This window comes from Plecotus auritus (assembly GCF_963455305.1).
Source record: "Plecotus auritus genome assembly, chromosome: 3".
Classification (NCBI taxonomy): Eukaryota; Metazoa; Chordata; class Mammalia; order Chiroptera; family Vespertilionidae; genus Plecotus; species Plecotus auritus.
The window spans coordinates 43606792-43621495 of NC_137772.1; the positions used below are offsets into that span (position 1 = coordinate 43606792).

The 14704-nt window shown below is 44.3% G+C and overlaps 1 protein-coding gene across 5 annotated transcripts in view; it reads right to left on the bottom strand.

The window, feature by feature from the left end:
* FARP1 (FERM, ARH/RhoGEF and pleckstrin domain protein 1) overlaps window positions 1-14704 on the bottom strand; it is a 309946-nt gene that overhangs the window by 250033 nt on the left and 45209 nt on the right. For all 5 annotated transcript variants that reach the window (XM_080658853.1, XM_080658851.1, XM_080658855.1 and 2 more), the window contains exon 2: window positions 5350-5540. In XM_080658853.1, coding sequence (XP_080514979.1) covers window positions 5350-5520 — 171 coding nt within the window. In that variant the 5' untranslated portion in view covers window positions 5521-5540. The remainder of the gene's footprint in view (window positions 1-5349; window positions 5541-14704) is intronic.

Here is a 14704-nt window from a genome sequence, read left to right on the forward strand (position 1 = left end):
TGTGTCTAATCAGGCTTTGGAAGGTGGAAGCAAGGGGTTATTAATTAAAAATACCTTTTCTCGCCCTAAGCGGTGTGGCTTAGTGGATAGAGCGCTGGCCTACAGGCTCAAGGGTCCCAGTTTCGATTCCGGTCAAGGGCATGTACCTTGGTTGCGGGCACATCCCTAGTAGGAGGTGTGCAGGAGGCAGCTGATTGATGTCTCTCTCTCATCAATGTTTCTAACTCTCTCGCCCTCTCCCTTCCTCTCTGTAAAAAATCAATAAAATATATTTTAAAAAATAAAAATAAAAATACCTTTTCTCAGTTTACCATCTGCCAGAGGAATTAACAAATCCAGCCATGGAAAAGTTAAATAATCCATCAGCAAAGATGTCAGCACAGGCCTGGCCAGTGTGGTTCAGTGGTTGAGTGTCAACCTATGAACCAGGAGGTCACGATTCGATTCCCAGTCAGGGTACATGCCCGGGTTGCAGGCTCAATCCCCAGTGTGGGGCATGTAGGAGGCATCAATCAATGATTCTCTCTCATCATTGATGTTTCTATCTCTCTCTTCCTCTCCCTTCCTCTCTGAAATCAGTAAAAAATATATTTAAAAAAGAAGATGTCAACACAGGGTCCCAACTTTCAAAAAAAATAAAAAGGAGAAAAGAAGCCTTGAATGTCATCTGGACCAAACACCTCTTTTTTGCAGATCAGCAAACAAAGTCTCAGCAGGGAAATATATAAAGGAACTAATTAGGGAGAGAAGCAAGATTAGGGATGGTAACTCAAAAGTCTAATCAGATGTACAGACAATAAGTACTGTACAAAGAGAAAGGTCGGCCCCCAACAAGAGCCAGGGTTGCGGGGAGGCCTGGACAGTTTGTGGCATTTTGATCAATTTGTTAGAAGTACAGGATGAGTGGTGCTTAGGTCGGGGACAGACCAGAGCAGCAGGAAGGGAAGGATGTGGTGACCTCCCCTTTGGGAGCTGTTGGAGGAATGTATGCAAAGACCCAAAGGGGTGAGGCAGTGGAAGCCCATGGATCTTATGAGGTGGCTCCCAGTGCAGGGAAGGCAGACGGTGTTGCGGTCATGCGGGCCGAGCTCCAATCCCAGCCCTACCTTAACTTTGCAAATGTGAGGAAGTGACTCAAAGCTTTTCCCAGGGGTCCCCTCATCTCAAGGAGAAGGCAGCACCAACCACTTCTCATAATGTGTGAGTTAAATGACTGAACACAGGTGTGGGTCGGGTCGGTCACAGGTATGGAGTATGTGCTGGTTCCAGGCCCTGTGCAGGTGTAGGATCCAATGATAAACAAGAACAAAAGAGGCCTTGCTCCCCAAAGACTCACACTACCTGCGGGAAGCCGAAAATACGCACGTAAACAAAGAAAATAATTTCCTGGCATGAGATGCTCATGCAGGAGGGAAAACACCCAGGAAAGTGGTGGTGATAACAATGGAAGCAGCTCAAGAGTCCGAGCCATCGACAGCAGACCCTCAATGATGGCTCCCTACTCTCTCCCGACCTCCCCAACTCAGAAGTCCATAATTTACCCTCAGGCAGCTGGAAGCTGTAAAAGCATCCAGTAAAGCGATGACAAGACACAACTACAAAAAAGGCACAGTGATTGTTTCCTGGGATGGTATGGTTGACCATTGAGTTCTTCCTGCCACAATTAACACTGTGGTACAACTTCCTAAAGGAGTCACCACTTTCCACCTGCCTACACCTCTAACTCCTGCTCACTCTTCAACAAAGACTAGGAGTTTCCTTGTCACCCATGAGCATCTTTCCCGGCCATTCTCACCCCGGCTGCTCCAGAGAAGCTAGATGGCTTGGTTTTATTTCCTCTGCTCTTCTTGGCTCTTCCTAGACTGACCTTGCTAATGAAAACACACAAACTGAATAAACACTCGGAGAAGAAACCATCTGCTTATCCTAAAAACGTCAGGAGGAAGCGTGTTTGTTTACCAGCAGGGTCATGAGGACAGGACACATAAAACCTTCTCAGGGACCTTAAGGGGTGATGATACTGGTGGGGGAGAGGAGGGGCGTCATTAACACTTTCAGACCCTCAGAGTTCGTTGGTTTTATAACCTCTGGTTGGAAGAGGAAGCTGCATATATCATAAACCACAGGGTGCGGCTTATTTGCACAGCTTTTCCCACATAAAGATGATATAATGCCAAGAAAGAACTGACTCTCTATATAAGTATTGTTTTCGACCTTTCAACTCTGCAGAGGAAATACCTAAAAAGACTGCCCAAGTTCAAGAGCTAAGGCAATGGTAAAACTAGCTACAGAGTGGAAAGTCTGACGCTCACTGCCGAGGCCTCTGAAAAGGTTAAACTCTTAAATAATTTTTAAAGGCTATAAATAGCAAGGGAGGCAATCTTGGAGAGTATTGGTTATCTGTGCCAGGAAATATTTAGGGAATTTGCATTTACAATGACTACTTTGCCCGTATCCATGGTCTACAATAAACGTCACAAGGAAAGGCCCAGGAAATTCAATCCCCAAGGAAAAAATGGTTCGGAGAAGAATGTTCCCAAAGGGAAACTGTAATGACTTCTGGCCGTGTGCCCTGCTCATCTGTGTGGCAAATGTGAGTGAGGAAGGAGAATTCATTCTCTTGGGGCACCCAATGAAAGGAGGATCACGTGTGGGCGAGGGGAACACTTCCAGGGCCACTGAGCCTTGATGAATTCACAGCATCAAGTTTTGGAGCAAAATTTTAAAGCAGTTATGGGAAGCTTGTGGAGTCTCTTGCAATCCTGTCACTCTCCTCCATCCTGAGCACAGGGACTGAGTCACCGTGGCCAGCCTGCTGCCTTCCAGCTGGCTGTTTCAGTTCTTAAAGAGCATAAGGTAGCAATTGAGAATCAGCTTAGTCAATAAAAATGCTGATATCCGCCTTTCTACAAGCACTTGTAGAAAACATCTGTTGCCCACTGGTTGAGAAGGAACATTCTAACCAAACTAGAAAAATAAAAATAAGATATGAATGGGTGAGGCATGTGAAAAATTAACAATTAATTCTACTTGTAAAATAAACTCATTCCAACAGTCAGTCAGCAAACATTTAGTGAGCACCTACTACAAAACAGATGCTATGCTGGGTACCAGGGATGAGATAAGGTCCCTGCCACGAAGCCAGCAATGAGGTGGTAAACAGACGTCGATACCACTAATCATTCTTGTATTAGGCTCATAGTATGTGCCAAGAGTCGTTCCAAACTCTTCAGTTGTATCAACTCCTTTTATTCTCAGAAAATAAGGTAGGGTTTATTATTAGCCTTATTTTACAGGTGAAAAATCGAGATACAAAGAGGTTAAGTGACTGTTCAAGGTGATCAACAGGGTTAGTAGGAGAAGCTGGGATTTGAACCCAGGCAGTCAGGCTCCACCCTAATAGGTGTATGAGCAAACAGGTCTGAAGGAGTGAAGAAAAAGCCCCAGCCCCTGCCTCAAGGAGTTGGCATCTGGGTAAAACTGACAGGGCCTTTAAGGGTGCATAGGAGTTTATGGGTGGGGGGTTGTAGGGTGAAAAAGTTTCCCTCCAGGCAGAGGAGTTACAAATACAAAGCACAGACATCAGAAATTGTCAAGTAATGTAATTTTAAAAGGTTAAAACATATTTCTATTCCTATTTCTCAGCAAGCTCCTACAGAATTCCTAAACAGTAGGTAGCTAAGAACAGAGTCTTGACATTCTTTGGTTTAGGGAACTGAAGAACTGCAGTTGAATACAGTACAATGCTTCCTGTAGTTCGTGCACACAGCAGCAGCATTTGATCGCTCCCGAGTCCAAACCACATACAGGAACACCATTTAATAGAATGTGTTGCTACAGACTTGGGCCCAGAAGTCTTAACAGAACCAAATAGGAAATACTGAAACTAAATACCTCACCAAACCAGTCTGGCAATGCAGAGAAAAAGTTGCAAGGGGGAGGGGGGGGGGTGAGGCAGGGGGCAGGCCATGTGTTCTAAAAGGCCTAATTCTAACAGGCTAGCAGGTGCGCTCTTCAATTCAGTTTTACAATTTCAGCAGATTAGCAACAGATTTGTTCACCAAAATACGAAGATGTTCCCAAAATCTTGCTAGATATGAATTTCAAAACAAGAAAATTAGAAAGACACAAAGGTTGTTTGCGATGTGCAATAAATAAATTGGTGGTTTTACACATGGCTATTCTGAGGCTTATCTTTCCCTGAGACAATGATAATTCACACTCTCTGGACAATATTCTTTGAAATAAATATAATTTAGTCAATCATATCACGTAAATGATTAAATGATGGGTTACAGACGTGGATGCCAACTTAAATTTCAGTCGCTCTAACCAACAGGAATAATAGATGGATCGGCTCCACATTAAAAACAGGTTATGTTCCCACAGTGTGTTTATAAGTTGGCTGTTTGGAATTTGAATTTGAGAGCTATTTTCTTCCCCAACAATGTTAGAGATGGTGCTTAGTACCCGAGACAGAACGTGGGAAACGAAATCCAAAGTGTGCTAAGAATTCTATGAACTCCGACCCACATAAGGGATAATGATTCTCGAGGAAAGTGCAGTCCGAGTCCTGGAGATCTGGCTACACACACCTAGCTCTCCCAGCCTGGGAACAAGAAAGCCTCCATCAGTACATGACTGGTGGGTCCCTCACCGCCAGCAGGAGTTCTATTTATGGAGGAGGCCGGAGGAGGATGAGGGAGGGCAGAGGGCAATGAGGCAGGGACTCTGAGGAAAACAGTGGAAGAGACCAAGGCTGGCAGTTCTTCTCCACTGCCCAGCACCTTAGCTCTGCCCCTGAGACTGTGGGCTCTTCCATTCCAGAGCTGCCACACTGAGGGCCTGGGTCAGGGTTTCTCTGCATCCCACCCACCCCCCACCCACAAACATGGGCATCAACTTCTCTCTGAATGACAACACTCGTGCAGGGCTTTGACGGTCCTCTTGGGATTTTTCTCACCAGCACCTTAGAGCAGTGGCACACGCACGCACACACGCACAGAGAAAGTGCCTGTGATAAGCAAAGTAAACTGAGATCCAGCCACAAGACCACAATTCTCTCCAATTCAAACAAATATAATACGTATGCATATACATACATATATATTTGTATCTGGAAAGTCAGTAAAATTCAAGTGATATGCCCACTGATATCATTATATAGGCAATTCACGCATAAATCTCAGAACCAGAATGGGTCAGAGGAGCGTGTTGGGGGGAGGGGGGGAAGGAAGATGCAGAATACACCCACTCTCTTCCTGACACCTCATGCCACTGAAACATGAGATGAACCTCCCCATGCTGAAGGCTGCTCACACGCTCGAGTTCAGATACACCCCAACTTACTGGAACTTCAAATGCCTCCTGGGTGTCATCCAGCATTTGGATTTTGATGGACATGAGTTTTCCTGAAGGTGTTGGAGGCGGCTTCTGTCCATGTTCCAAGGTACTGATCCCTGAATTCTCTGGGGCCCCCAGTCGCGATCCTGGAGTTGGCTTCTGCTCGATTTCTCCCATGATGAACGATCATATAATATCTGCAGGAAGCAGTGAGAAAGAGAAATACATCAATCAGAGCGGAGACTCACTCATTTAAGCCACCTGGAAGCACCTGTCGTCTTCTGCCCCAAACGACACCAGGGTCTCCACTATCTGCATAGGAACCACACAGGGTGAGGCTTCAGTCCATTGCCTAACAATGTCACCTTATCCACTCAAGGCATGCAAAGAGAGGTACATGGCTTACTATTCTGCATATGTTTACATATTTCATCCTTTCCTCTTTTTACAGTAAACTCTTCATTATTCATGTCATAGATTCAATCGTGTTCAACATAACGCTAGGCACTACTTCTTATACATTCTGAGTCTGGCGGGAAGATAATGAAGAGAACCTAAGCCATATCATTAGCATCCATTAAGTACCTTTTACAGACACACTAACATACTAAATAATATGAGTATTATAAAGATAAACAGATAAAACATACATTGTGGCTCCCGAATTTATAATCTGGTTGAGGAAACTAAACATACACTCATACAAACACAGGTGAAATAGCGTAGGGTCTTTCTCTTGATTTCTGCTTGTTTCTATGACAATTACCTCCTAATTCATTTCTTTCCTACCTCCCACCTTGTACCCCCTTTTCCAAGCACATACTATAGTATCAAGAGTTATTTTCCTAAAAACAAAACACAATCATCTTTCCCTCCCAAACTGTCCACTCTTCTCTCGTGCCACAACCCCACTCCCCATTCTCCCATGCCCGTCTCGCTCCAGGTCATCACAAGTGTAGCTCTCTCTGGCTGAATGCTTTGCACTCGTTCTCCACCTGGAAGCTTCTATCATCACTTTAACATTCAGTTCAAATGTCTCATCCCTGACACCTGGGCAGAGCTCAGGTGGTGCTGCTGCTCTTGCTCATGACCTGCCAAGCTTCTTCTGCTCGGCAGTCAATTCCATCAGCATTTGCCTGTTTACTTCCCCCACGACATCATAACCCTAAAGAAGAAACCAAACCTTGAATATTCTTGGGACCTCAGCACCCTCCCAAGCACAATGCCTGGCACAGAGTGGAGCTCAATAATGGCTGCCTGATGTCTAGACCAATCAGCCAGCACATTTATACCATGGCCAATGTCTTAAGTGTGACCGAGCACAAAGAAATGAGATTTCAATGTGAGATGAATTGGTGTTGATTTTTAAAGGGATGGGAGGGCTTCCATCAAAGAGAAGGTAGGGATTCAATTCAATTTAGTCTCAGACGTTGGGTAATACTTGAAAAGAAACAGAAATACTAGAACACAAGGAGAAGGCATGCCAGGAATGCCAACAGCACCAACAAGGCCATGGGACAGATTTACAATGACATATGGGAAGAAGAGTGAGAATTAATGCTAAAGAGTTTAAGACACATTTGGAAAATAGGTTGGAATCAGACTATAAAGAACCTCAAATGCCTAGTTGAGAAATATGGTCTTTACACTGCGGGTGGAAGGAAGCCACTGGGGTAAGAATAACGACACAACAAAACTTCTGAAAAATGAATCTGAAAATAATATATACTAAGAAGTGCAAACAGAGAGACGGATGGCAGGGGCCGAGGGTGTCCAGTTTCAAAGCTACTGCAACAATTTGTGCTTCAGGGGATAACTTGGACAGCGGCAATGGGAATGAAAAGGTGATTGTGTAAAACCCACTTCTGTGGAAAAATGAACCTGATGCTGTAATCGGTTAGCTGCTGAGGGCAGATAAAAGTATAATAATGATCAAAAAGTTTTACATCAGGGCAGAGGGGAAGAAGCAGGCGAGGGAGGTATGAGTTTGATCAGGGACGCTGTTTAGGGTTATAAAAGGACATACAGTAGGCTGTGGGGAAGGTGGAGCCGTGAACTGTGGATCCAGGGTCTGTTTTGTACAAGTGAAAGTGAAGGCAAGTGTGGGGACAGAAACAAAAAAGCAAAAATAACAAACATGCCCAGTCAAGAGGCCTGTTACTTGCTGAATTGTGTTCCCCACCCCTAAATGTATGTTGAAGCCCTAACCCCCAGTATATCAGATGTGACTGTACTGGGAGAAAGGTTCTTAAAAAGAGTTACATTAAAATAAGGCCATTAAGATGGGCTGCAATCCAATCTGACTGTTGTCCTTTTAAGAAAAGGAAATTTGTACAAAGAGACTCTGGGGATATGGGAACACAGAGGAAAGACCATGTGAGGACACAGCCGGAAGGTGGACGCATGCAAGCCAAGGAAAGAGGCCTCGGGAGAAACCAATCCCTCCGACACCTTGAGCTGAGACTTCCAGCCTCCAGAACTGTGAGAAAATAAATTCCTGTTAGGACACCCCGTCTATGGTACTTTGTGACAGCAGCTCTAGCAAACATATACGAGGGTCTGTGGAGAAGACGGGAAAGAAGCAAAGACCCAGTGACCCCCCGTGACAAAGAAAGCCATGGAAGGGGCATCAAGACGTCATGTGTGGTGGCAGGTACAGAACAAAGCGCTGTTACTCGCACGTTTGAAAATGAATCTCCCTTCAGCAAGTTTCTTCAAGAAAAACCATTCGGTTTGCAGTGTTAGCTGTAGATTCTTCTTGCCCAACTCACTCCTCCTGAAGAGTCAAGTTTCCCCACCAAATTCCATATGGAAACACCTCCCTCCCTCCCTCTCAGCAAAACCTCTAACATTCTCACCAAGACACTGAGGGCTGGCCTTAAGGTCAGCAGATCAGAAACAATGGAGTCACCTCAAACCACTTAGGTCCTTAACTCCAACCACCCTGAACTAAAAAGACATGTCATTTCATCTGGCAGGAAACGGATCACCACCTAGAAGACAGTCTTTACTTCTTACTTCTTCCACACACACTTTCCCTACCAACTTTCCACCACAGCCTGGAAGCAGTTATCATTTGTTCTTATGCAATCCTTTAAGACTGGAGTTCTACAAGGCAATGCTAGTTAAGGACCAGCCTTTCTGAGAATTGCTCCTGCTTTTTTGAATGCCCATCTGTGATTTCACAGATCTGCTATGTAAGTACCTTTCTAATTTCTGCCCCAAATAAGCTTTTTTTAAGAACCTAATTCTAATCTGTTTGGCTGTGTGATGTGTGCTTTGCTTTAATTCATCTATAAGTCTTGAGAGATGTGACTAGACCTTGCTTATTTATAACTAGAGGCCCGGTGCACAAAATTCGTGCACGGGGGGCGGGGGGGGGGGGGGGTGTCCCTCAGCCCAGCCTGCACCCTCTCCAATCTGGGACCCCTTGAGAGATGTCCGACTGCCTGTCAGACATCCCTCTCATAATCCAGGACTGCTGGCTCCCAACCACTCGCCTGCCTGCCTGATTGCCCCTAAATGCTTCTGCCTGTGAGCCTGATCACTCCCTAACCACTCCCCTGCCAGCCTGATTGATGCCTAACTGCTCCCCTGCCGGCCCGATTGTCCCTAACTGTCCTCCTCTGCAGGCCTGGTCTCCCCCAACTGCCCTCCCCTGCTGGCCCGGTCACCCCTAACTGCCCTCCCTTGCCAGCCTGGTTGCCCCTAACTGCCCTCCCCTGCAGGCCTGGTCACCCCTAACTGTCCTCACCTGCAGTCCTGGTCACCCCCAACTGCCCTCCCCTGCTGGCCTGGTCACACCTAACTTCCTCCCTTGCCAGCCTGGTTGTCCCTAACTGCCCTCCCCTGCCAGCCCAATTGCCCCTAACTGCCCTCCCCTGCAGGCCTGGTCACCCCTAACTGCCCTCCCCTGCAGGCCTGATCACCCCTAACTGCCCTCCCCTGCTGGCCTGGTGCCCCCCAACTGCTCTCCCCTGCCGGCCTGGTCCCCCCCAACTGGTCTCCCCTGCTGGCCTGGTCACCCCCAACTGCCCTCCCCTGCTGGCCTGGTCCCCCGCAACTGCCCTCCCCTGCAGGCCTGATCACCCCTAATTGCCCTCCCCTGCTGGCCTGGTCACCCCAACTGCCCTCCCTTTCAGGCCTGGTCCCTCCCAACTGCCCTTCCCTGCCAGCCATCTTGTGGCAGCCATCTTGTGTGTTGGAGTCAATTTGCATATTACTTCTTTATTATGTAGGGTGCCTAGTATAGTGTCCTACAACAAAGTGGGAAAAAAAAGTTCATCCATATTTGCTCAATAAATCAAATCTGGATGGTATACATTTAATTAATTATGAGATCAGATGTGTTTAAAATAATCTCCAAAAACCAGGAGAAATTACTTCCCTATATGTTTTCTGTTGGTTGTCTCATGGTTAAAAATAAATGCACCTCCAGAGAAAACTATGACATCAGTCCAGTTGCCTCCCTCTTTCCCAGCCATTCTTTGCACTTCTCCTTACTTTGGTGTTGATCTCTCCCGACCTCTCCAAGCATCCTGCCTTCTTTGACCTGCACACCATCAGAATGAGCAGGCCCTGATGCTGGGCGTGGCCACTTTGCCTCCTACAGCTCTGGGTCAGAGAGATGTGGGTCTGACTGTGGCTCTAACTCCCATCCAGAGAGCTGATGGAAGGGCCTCTTCTCCCATCTCTAAGGTGCCAGGGCCCCTCCCTACAAATGCTTTTCTTCTGTCCTACTCAAGCAAAGAGTGAAGCCCCTCATCCCTAAACTAAATCCTGGCTCTCCCTCTGGCCCAAGATCTCCAGATAAATATACAGGGTGGGCAAAAGTTGGTTTACAGTTATAAACACACAAATCACATAGTTTATTCTTATTTATCTATTTATTCATTCATTTATTATTGTATTATTTACTATTATTATTATTAACCTACTTTTGCCCACCCCTGTATATTGTCACTATTAGCACGTTGGCCTTTAAAAATCAAATTGAGTTAGTGATTCATAGATACTTGGTACCTTAATTTCCTTTTCCTTTAGTCTTTGAATGACCTCATGCTTATATTATTTCTACTTCTGGATGTTAATGTTTAAACAAAGTATGTCGCACTGTCTTTTCATTTTCATACTTGCATGCAGACTGTTGCTGTACATGGAAATACTGTTTAATTCAACTATAAACCCAGCCAAGAGTTCTGAGTTGAGCAGCCTAAGAATGTCAAGAGAATATCTGAGGAACGCTGGCAAGTCACAAATGGGTAACCACAATGCATGCTTGATATCAAAACTGGGGAGTCCAGTCATACAGCACAGCCTTCCCGGTAAACACGCCTGACAAACACAAGCCTCCTGTTTATAAATATCAAGCCGTGCTCTATTCTGGTTATTCTGATTTTACCTCCGTAACTTCCTCTGACTTCTGATTTCCTTAAAGAACAGTCAGAGTAAAGGAAATTAGTATTTCTTTCTTTGTGATACATTTTCTAATATCATCATTCCACACCTAAAAATAAAAGGCTGTTTGTGAAACGACTTTATTCTTTAGAGATATGTGAAAAGCTGTTCAAAGGAAAAGGTAACTACAACACCAAGTACTAAAATTTTTAACTGTTGGAGAAAAGATAGAAAACTAGAGTTGTCTTGTCCTAGTATCCTGGCTTAAAGACTTCCTCTTGGAAGTCACCCAAAGGCAAGAAGGAGCACACACATCAATGCAACTCCATCCCCGAGGAAACTAGAAGACATCTGCTACTCTGCACCACAACTCTGACCTGCCAAACTACAGTAAAAGTCAGACAGAGGAGAAGGAAAATGCTTTACGAGGCTCGCCATGCCTGCGACACTCCCCAAATAAGTAGAATATCCTTAGCAACAAACCCAGCACTGGTTTTCTAGAAACAAGGGAAACAGACGTGCAGATTAGCACTAAAGAGATTCCCTGGGTGCAGTGTGGTGGGAAATCTCCAGAAGCACTAAAGGTGGGCCTGAATGAGAAACTACACAGCCCAGCCATAGTTGCAGGAAGCAGTCTATTGCTGAGGCAAGGTGAAAAAGACAAAGACAGCACTGGGAATACTACAGTCTCAGCACGCAAGAGGAAAACAAAGGTTGAAAAGATTACATGTACATGCGCACGCGCGCACACACACACACACACACACCCCTGAGGTCACAAGAATTTCTACTAGCATGGGACATAGCTCTGGCTCCCGGGAAGCTCTTACAAATAGCTACTTCATAAAGAACTCGCCTGATAACAAAAGGTGACCTTTACAAAGATGTGTTAGAAGAAAGAGCAAAATGAAAAATGACATGAAAAATACCCACCAAAGAAATGTTGCATATAACAGATCAAAATTTTGCCCAGGTAAAATTTTGTTAGGTATTGTCATAAACTAACAAAGCAATGAAATAATCAATTCTGTAAAGAAATATATAAGAAAATTTTACAAGAGTTCAGGGAAGTTATGGGAAAACATGAAAAGGAAATAAAGAATGAGGGCAGGCCCGAAGGGGGCTGGGAGGGAGCAGAAAAATTTGTAAAAATATCATTGCTATAAACTGAACACTTGTGCCCAACCCCCAAATTTGTATGTTGAAACCTAACCCCCAATGTGATGGTGTAGGAGGTGGGGCCTTTGGGCGGTGATTAGTTCATGGAGGCGGAGCCCTCGTGAATGGGATTAGTGCCCTTAGAGGAGAGCCTCCCAAGACCTCTCTTGTCCCTTGTACCATGTGTGGACACAGGGCCGATTCTTACCGGACACCAAACCTCCAGCACCTTCATCTCAGGCTTCCCAGCCTCCAGAACTGTGAGAAATACATTTCTGTCTAAGGCAGTCTGTTATAGCAGCCAGAACTGACCCCTGGGTGACTCTAACAAAACACATTTTACATTAGGAAAAAAGTGCGAGTCTGGACCCAAGTTCTTTGAAATCTGACCATCCAGGAAAAATACATGTACTATTGCCCTTCCACAGAGAGGTAACTGCTGAAATGTGGAGGGATTGATGAGGAGAAGGAAAGGCCACCTAGATCTAGTAGACAGGAGAAATAGGAGCCAGCAAATGGGATTAGTGTCCTTACTTAAAAAAAAAAAAAAAGCTCCAGAGGGCTCTCTTGTCTATTCCACTATGTGAGGACACAGTAAAAAGCCATCTATGAACCAGAAAAAGGGACTTCATGAGACAACGAAGCCACTGGCCCTTGACCTCAGATTTCCCAGCCTCCAAAACTGAGAGAAAAATGTCTGTTGTTTACAATTTCTCTAGTTTATGGTACTTTATTACAGCAATCCAATCAGACTAAGACAATCACCAAAATGGAAGTTAGCCAAACAAAAAAAAATATGCACTGGTGAAAACATGAGGGTTTTGAGGGGAAAGATTAAAAAATATTAAAACAGAAAAATGATATATGTGGAGAGACAAACAGAGGAAATCCAACAGACTCTCAATTGGTGTCCATATAAAGAGAAAAATTTAAATGGAACAAGAAAAATATTTTAAGGTATAATAGTTTAATAATTTCAGAAATAAAAGATGATTCTCCATAATAAAGGAACATACCATAACCCAGAAATAACTAACACAAAATGATGAACACCAAGACATTTCCTGTGTCACCACTGATCTTCAAAAATTAAGAAGGAATCAGCCCTGGCTGGTGCAGCTCAGTTGGTTGGAGTGTCGTCCCATAAGCCAAAAGATTGCGGGTCCAATTCCTAGTCAGGGTACATACCAAGGTTGTAAGTTCAATCCCAAGTCAGGGTGGATGTGGAAGGCTACCAAGTGATGTTTCTCACATCAATGTTTCTCTCTCTCCCTCTCCCTCGCCCTCACCATTCCCCTCACTCTAAAATCAATAAGCATGGATTTGAAAAAAGAAGAAGAAGAAGAAGAAGAAATCATTTAGGCATTTAAGTAAAAAGTTCAAAAAAATATGAGGGGACAAATATTCAGAATTATTCACAGCAACATTCAATGCTTGAATGTCCAACATGTCCTCAAAGAAATAAAAAAGAAATCAAAACTTTAAACCTGGCCCAATTTTTATTCAAATATAGTAGCCAAATATTTTAAATAGCCAAGAACTTGGGAAAATTTTATCCAAGTCCAACCAAAGGATAAAATTCAGCAAAACAAGAGGTGAAAGTTAGTGGTGAAACATTGAAAAATGATTACTAGTAAACTTTATGTTTATACAGTAAGAGGAAGACTAAAATAATTGTAATAGCTGCAGAAAATTATACACCTGTCAATATAGCAATAGCAGAACAAAAACTGCCAGTGGACGGAGTAGAGTTGGTAAGAGACAGTTAACTGTTAGCACATGTTTTAAAATTGATAATAAAAAGAGAGTTTAAATTTCCAAAGATATACAAATGGTTAATAAGCACATGAAAAGATGTTCAACATCGTTAGTCATTAAGAAATATGAATTACATCCACAATGAGATAGGATTTCACACCGACTATAATGAATAGTAACAACTATTATGGGGAATGTGAAAAAAAACTGGAATTCTCATACGCTGCTGGTGGCTGGTAGCAACATAAAATGGTGCAGACATTTCGGTGAACATATTGGTAGTTTCTTTAAAATTTAATCACAAATTTAGCATATAACCCAGACATTGGGTTTTTCTAGTGACTCAGAGACTCCCCTCCTATGTATTTCCCCAAAAAGGATGAAAACTTAAGTCCACACAAAGAGTTGGGTGGATGCAGATGATCATAGCTAAAAACTGCCAGCAAGTGGAAATAACCCAAAAGTTCATCCACGGGTGAATGGATAAACAAAATATGGTATATCCATACAAAGAACTATTTATTATTCATCAACAAAGAAATGAAGTGCTGATACATGCTATAACACAGATGAACATCAAAAACATTTTGCTAAGTGAAAGAAGCCAGATGCAAAAGACTACATAGCATTTGACCCTATTTATATAAAACTAGAGGCCCGGTGCATGAAATTCGTGCATGGGGCGGGTGGTTGTCCCTCAGCACAGCCTGCATCCTCTCCAATCTGAGACATCCCTCTCACAATCCAGGACTGCTGGCTCCCAACTGCTCACCTGCCTGCCTTCCTGATTGCCCCTAACCGCTTCTACCTCCCAGCCCAGCCGTGGGCAAACTATGGCCCGCGGGCCGGATCCGGCTGTTCTATCCGGTTCTCTTGCTCTCCCCTCCGCTCCTTTACTTTGAATTTATATTAGTTCACACAAACACTCCATCCATGCTTTTGTTCCGGCCCTCTGGTCCAGTTTAAGAACCCATTGTGGCCCTTGAGTCAAAAAGTTTGCCCACCCCTGTCCCAGCCTAATCACCCCCTAACCACTCCCCTGCCAGCC